Source organism: Hordeum vulgare, chromosome 1H, assembly GCF_904849725.1.
Source record: "Hordeum vulgare subsp. vulgare chromosome 1H, MorexV3_pseudomolecules_assembly, whole genome shotgun sequence".
In the NCBI taxonomy this organism is placed as follows: Eukaryota; Viridiplantae; Streptophyta; class Magnoliopsida; order Poales; family Poaceae; genus Hordeum; species Hordeum vulgare.
In genome coordinates this window covers 482,729,232-482,734,530 of record NC_058518.1, presented here as the reverse complement: position 1 = coordinate 482,734,530, position 5,299 = coordinate 482,729,232, and the positions used below count along the sequence as shown (strand labels likewise).

Below are 5,299 nucleotides of genomic sequence, written 5' to 3'. Positions count from 1 at the left end.
GCCCATGAGCATGTGTGCCTGACACGTAACGGGTGTGACTAAACGATTCGTGCCTGACCCATGACATGTCGTTTGCCGTGGTCGTCCGCCGAGGCAAGGCCCGCGTGCCGACACGACACCGCATCTATTTATATTCTTTTACCAAGTTATTTTGTCCAAAGAGCCAAAAATTATCAAAAAAACGACATAAAAGACCAAAAAGCACGCGGGGTAGCCGACGCCCTGGAGGCGAGCCCAGCGTGCCGACACGGGAAGGTCCGCTTAGAGCAAGTACAATAGAGCTGAGTCAGCTGGCTATAAGAAATAAACTAATATTTTTTTATTTAGTTAGAGGAAAGAGAAGAGGAGAGAGAAGGCATTTTGTGAGTATGAAAGGTGAACCATATAATAAAGAAATAGTACACTTTTGCAATGAACTATTGTACATGTTAACTATAAAATAGGCTATAGATGACATGACAATAGCTTGTAGCTTATAAACGGGCCTCCGCATGCCGTGCCGTGTCAGGGCCAGCCCGTAGGCCACCAGAATGTCTCTATCCGCTAAAAGAAAAAAAAGCCTGGGCTGGTCTCTAACTCTCTATGACCGTTCCCACCAGCTCCTTTCTTCCCCGACCAGACGAGCAGAGCAGTACTAGGGTTTTGAGATTTCCCGTCGCCAGAATCGGCCGCCACCTCGTCTCCGCGAGCACCCGCCGGCGCCTTCCCTCGCCCTCGACGTCTTGCGCCCCGGCGACCCTCCCGTATCGCCGTCGCTTGCCCGCCCCCTCCTCCTCGAGCACCACCGCTGTCGATCTCTACTCGCGCCGCTCGCAGATCTGATTCCGGGGCTCCCGGCTCTCCCATCCAGGGTCAGGGCCGTACCCGTCGGCCACCATGCAGGTCAGCAGTCCCTGATCAATCTCTCTGTGTTGCTTATTCTCTCCAAAATATTCGACGGTGTTGCTTAATCCCTCATCAATCTCCCCGAAAAACATTTTTTGGGTCGATTTATTCTTTGTCGGCTGACTGAAATGATTGATAAACTTAAAATCTGTGCTATATGCTCTTAATATCCAAAGCACTTGTGGCTACATTTACCTTTCGTGCTGTGTTGATGGTTAGCTTCAAGTAGTCACAATGCTAGAGCTCACATGTTGTATGTTTTGAATTGCACTCTCATGAATCATGATCTTCATTTTTTGAATCATCTTATTTTGAGCAATTCTGTTCAATATCACCAGATCGCCGAGTGGCCACTTTTCTTCTTTTAGCTTGCTTCAGCTTAAAGGCTTCAACTAGGCCATAGTCTTCCAATATAGTGTCGTTTTATAATATACTTTTACATTTTAACGGCATCGCTTGTAAGATCTAATAGAAATCACCATTCTGAAGGCTAGCGACAGGTTCAACATCAATTCTCAACTTGAGCACCTCCAAGCCAAATATGTCGGAACAGGGCATGCTGACCTGACCAGATTGTAAGCATCTCATCTTTTGTATTAGGAATGTTGCATTAGCTAGCTAAATGGTAAGAATTATTCTTGATTGGCATGGTCTGGTAGGATATTAACCGTTAACATGTCTTTGTATTGCAGTGAATGGGCTGTAAATATCCAAAGAGACAGCTATGCATCTTACATTGGACACTATCCAATGCTAGCATATTTTTCCATTGCTGAGAATGAATCTATTGGAAGGGAGCGTTACGAATTTATGCAGGTATATGTGAAAGAGATGTATCTTAACTCATCTACTGAGTTTTAGCTGCAAATCGTGTAGGACTGAACGGTTGTATAAACGTTGATGTAAATTAAAACTAGTATCACTACTGAATTATGTTACTTGATTGCATTAATCTTTTACTGGTGGGATGCTAGTCTTGCTTTGGGTACTTAAGCAGTTTCACTGATTTTTATGGAGCTTCTGTTTGTATCATAATTGGCCTTTTTTTTATCATGAACATATACCTTGTAAGCGCTGTTATAATGTATCATCTCACAAGCTCATTAAATACCAGCTTGAAGTTATTTTGTTTCCATGCTGCCAAAGAATATTTTAGTGATGTGTGACAGTTTGAGGTACTTCATGTTTATAAATAGATGTGAGATACACCCCCTGTGTTCTCACAGGTTCCATAACTCTTTAAGTGCTATGAGAAACACTTCATGTCTATAAATAAGTGTTGTTTCAGAATGCTCAGAGTCTAAAGTTATAAGATTGATACTAATATACACATAATTATTGACATATTTCTCATCAAAGGGGGAAGAATGTAGCTTCAAGAGATTTCATATATCAACTAATTGGTCCAAATTCAAATGTTGGACCAATTGTTTCACACTTATGCATCTATATGCCCTTGTATTAAATGGCGGAAGCAAAACACACTGGACTGCAGCTTCAATTGTTTCAAACTTATGCAAACCTTAATTCAAGCCTAGCTGGCTGCATTTTGTTAAACACATACTCCCTCTGTTGTTAAATATAAGTCATTTTAGAGATTTCAATGCGAACTACATACAGATGTATATAGACATATTTTAGAGTGTAGATTCAATCATTTTGCTCCGTATGCAGTCCATATTGGAATCTTTAAAATGACTTATATTTAGGAACGGAGGGAGTATTTTACTATGTACTGTTAAATAGTCTATAGTTTAAAACCATGTGTACATTCTGCAGTATGCAATATGGATAAGGAGAGCCAACCTGGTTATCTAATGTCAGGATTTATCTTTCCCATTTTGCTGTGGTATTAAGCAGTCTAGTACTCTAGTACCCCAGTGTGGTATTAATCAGTCTAATATAAGGAGAGCCAACCCATTATTGATAGCCAGCCTAGTCTAATCTATAATGGAGGCTTTGCTCTGCAATAAAAAATGCAAGTAAAATTTCCCAGGGTGCAATTGTACATGGATGGAGAAAAACAGCGCCTTATTTATAGATGCTGCAGGCTTGTGGCAAAATGTTTCCCACTTCATGGCATATGTTGATCTGTTCATTTGTTTCATTAAGTTCATTTTATTACCATCTGCTTTAGCAAGTTTGAAGTTCTTAACGTACTCCCTCTGTCCTAAAATAAGTGTCACTGAGCTAGTACAAAATCTGCGATACTTATTTTGGGACGGAGGGAGTATTTACCAGTATCTAAGGTAGTCACCCTCCGTTCGTGGTATCTGGCCATACCACAGTTTTTCCATTCGCATGTTTGTCCACTTTTTCAACACAAGTAGTTGTATCGACGATGCATTTTAATACTCCCTCCGTCCTAAAATAAGTGTCTTGAGCTTAATACAACTTTATACTAGAGCTAATACAAAGTTGAGACAGTTATTTTGGGACAGAGGGAGTATGAATTATTAAAACCATTTGTTTCTGGTCTTGCAGAAAATGTTGCTTCCCTGTGGCCTCCCTCCTGAAAGAGACGAAGACTGAGGAGCTGAGCTGGTGCTATAGTGCTACCTTACCTCCACAGCAACTTGTGTCCAGATGCTGTTCGTTACCAAAGTCTCAAGGCCTGAGCACTCTCTGTGATTGTGTTTGAACATCGTGAACATCTTTGTCTAGTTTAATCTCTGGGTTACATTGGCTATCTTGCCTCATATAAAGGGGTAATGTAACGTGTTGTTGTATCTGCATCTTACTATATATGTGAATGATATAATGATAGTGTTGCAGTAAAGAAGCAGTGCAAGTCGGTTTTTTTTCTGGATGGTAATAATAAGTTTGCTAAAGTGCCTTATGTGGACGGATACTGCAAAGTCTGAATCCAATTTGCTTTCGTTTTTTGTACTCTGACTGTGCCAAATATCACTGCAGTCCTCAGTAAACCAAATCCTCTGCTGTGGACCTGTGATGGACTCGAAAGATAAAATAAAAAGTCCACCGGTGTGGTTCTGATTGTTTGGGCCGGGCGGGCCGCGATAAGCAGGAGGGACTACTGGCCCGTTTGTTCTGCTCGTGTCCTCATCCCACCCGCGCCCGAAGTAGGAAAGAAGGAAAGCTGCCGCCTGCAGGGATGCGCCTCGCCCGCGCGGCCCCTCTTCTCGTCCGCTCGGCGGCGACGACGGCCACCGCCGCCCCAGCGGCGGCGCTGAAGGCGGGCGACGCGCTGCGGTCGCGCCGGCGGCGGTTCACGGAGGACGACGTGGCGGCGTACGCGGGGGTGAGCGGCGACCGCAACCCCGTCCACCTGGACGACGCCTTCGCCCGCGGGACGGGCGGGTTCCAGGGCGGCCGCGTGGTGCACGGCATGCTCGTCGCCTCCCTCTTCCCCGCCCTCATCGCCTCCCACTTCGTACGCTCCCTTCCTCCCCTCTCCCTCTCTTTGGCGTTCCGCCGAACAGGTGGTGGGCATGGCGGGTCGACGGGTTCCCGCCTGATCTGACCTGACGGGTGCTTCTTCGCGTCGATGCAGCCTGGAGCCGTGTACGCGAGCCAGTCCCTCAAGTTCGCGGCGCCGGTGCACGTCGGAGACGAGGTGGTCGCGCAGGTGAAGGCTCTCCATATCAAGGCCGCCGGCGCAAGGCACATGTACCACCTAGCACCATTTTGTAGGAGCATCTTCTCTTTATCCCCGTGCTTGCTGAAAACTAATACTGGTATCTGTTTGGCAGCGTCAAGTTCGCCACCAAGTGCTTCAGGGACGACGATGAGGAGACTCTCGCCATCGACGGCGAGGCCATGGCTTTTCTGCCCACGCTGCAGCTCAAAGCAGAGGCAATGGAGTAACAAGTCTGTTGGTCAGACGCTACTGAAGAAGATGCTTCAGGCCTTTGGAAGATGAGATTGCAGTTTTGTTGGTTATATATATAGTATACCTTGCTGTCTTCCTGTTATGTTATGATTGACAGCATGACCAACGGTCACTTCAATTTCATGAACAAATGCCCACATTCAATGGGCTGGGCGATCATTCCGACTGTGATCGGAAGAAGCTGCTGCAGCAGTCATTGTGTTGTTTGTGATCAGGTACATGTTTCCATCAGTTCATGCATCCGTCGTTGGATCTTTTGTAAGGGTGGAAAAATCCTGTTGTGAAATAATTTATTCTCATTAGTATGTCATTTTTGAATCCCATCACTAAGTTGGAATTTAGTTATGAATTGCCAATGTTAGCCACATGGACAAATAAATTAAAGTTCTCTACTAGCTTTCATAAACTGGACCCAAGGGGAGAGAAATCCCGAAGGCATTATATTGTAAGGTCGAGAAAAGGCCCCGAATGCCGGCTTGGGCAGTGCAAGTATATGCAGCGAACACGCTGGCCTGCACAACCCAAGTATACGCAGCGAGGGGCCTTTTTTTTTGTGAGAAA

General features: G+C 45.1%; 2 protein-coding genes across 2 annotated transcripts; both read left to right on the top strand.

Annotated features, from left to right (window-relative positions):
• The first annotated feature begins 609 nt into the window (after positions 1 to 609).
• On the top strand, positions 610 to 3,660 carry LOC123447752 (uncharacterized protein At4g14342). Its single transcript, XM_045124408.1, has 4 exons — positions 610 to 882; positions 1,375 to 1,460; positions 1,578 to 1,701; positions 3,370 to 3,660. Exons 1-4 carry the CDS (start codon positions 877 to 879, stop codon positions 3,415 to 3,417), a joined length of 264 nt encoding a protein of 87 aa, XP_044980343.1. The 5' UTR covers positions 610 to 876; the 3' UTR covers positions 3,418 to 3,660.
• Positions 3,661 to 3,951: 291 nt separating this feature from the next.
• On the top strand, positions 3,952 to 5,048 carry LOC123447744 ((R)-specific enoyl-CoA hydratase-like). The gene is made up of 3 exons (XM_045124397.1): positions 3,952 to 4,279; positions 4,400 to 4,515; positions 4,599 to 5,048. The coding sequence occupies exons 1-3, from the start codon at positions 4,001 to 4,003 to the stop codon at positions 4,711 to 4,713; spliced, it is 510 nt and encodes a 169-aa protein (XP_044980332.1). The 5' UTR covers positions 3,952 to 4,000; the 3' UTR covers positions 4,714 to 5,048.
• Positions 5,049 to 5,299: the final 251 nt, after the last annotated feature.

Bases quoted from the DNA above. Each gene is read 5' to 3' on its own strand.
- LOC123447744 (XM_045124397.1), top strand. From the start codon at position 4,001: ATGCGCCTCGCCCGCGCGGCCCCTCTTCTCGTCCGCTCGGCGGCGACG. The intron at 4,280-4,399 runs GTACGCTCCCTT...GCGTCGATGCAG, and splicing joins CCCTCATCGCCTCCCACTTC to CCTGGAGCCGTGTACGCGAG. The intron at 4,516-4,598 runs GTACCACCTAGC...TCTGTTTGGCAG, and splicing joins GCCGCCGGCGCAAGGCACAT to CGTCAAGTTCGCCACCAAGT.
- LOC123447752 (XM_045124408.1), top strand. The intron at 1,461-1,577 runs GTAAGCATCTCA...TTTGTATTGCAG, and splicing joins CATGCTGACCTGACCAGATT to TGAATGGGCTGTAAATATCC. The intron at 1,702-3,369 runs GTATATGTGAAA...CTGGTCTTGCAG, and splicing joins AGCGTTACGAATTTATGCAG to AAAATGTTGCTTCCCTGTGG.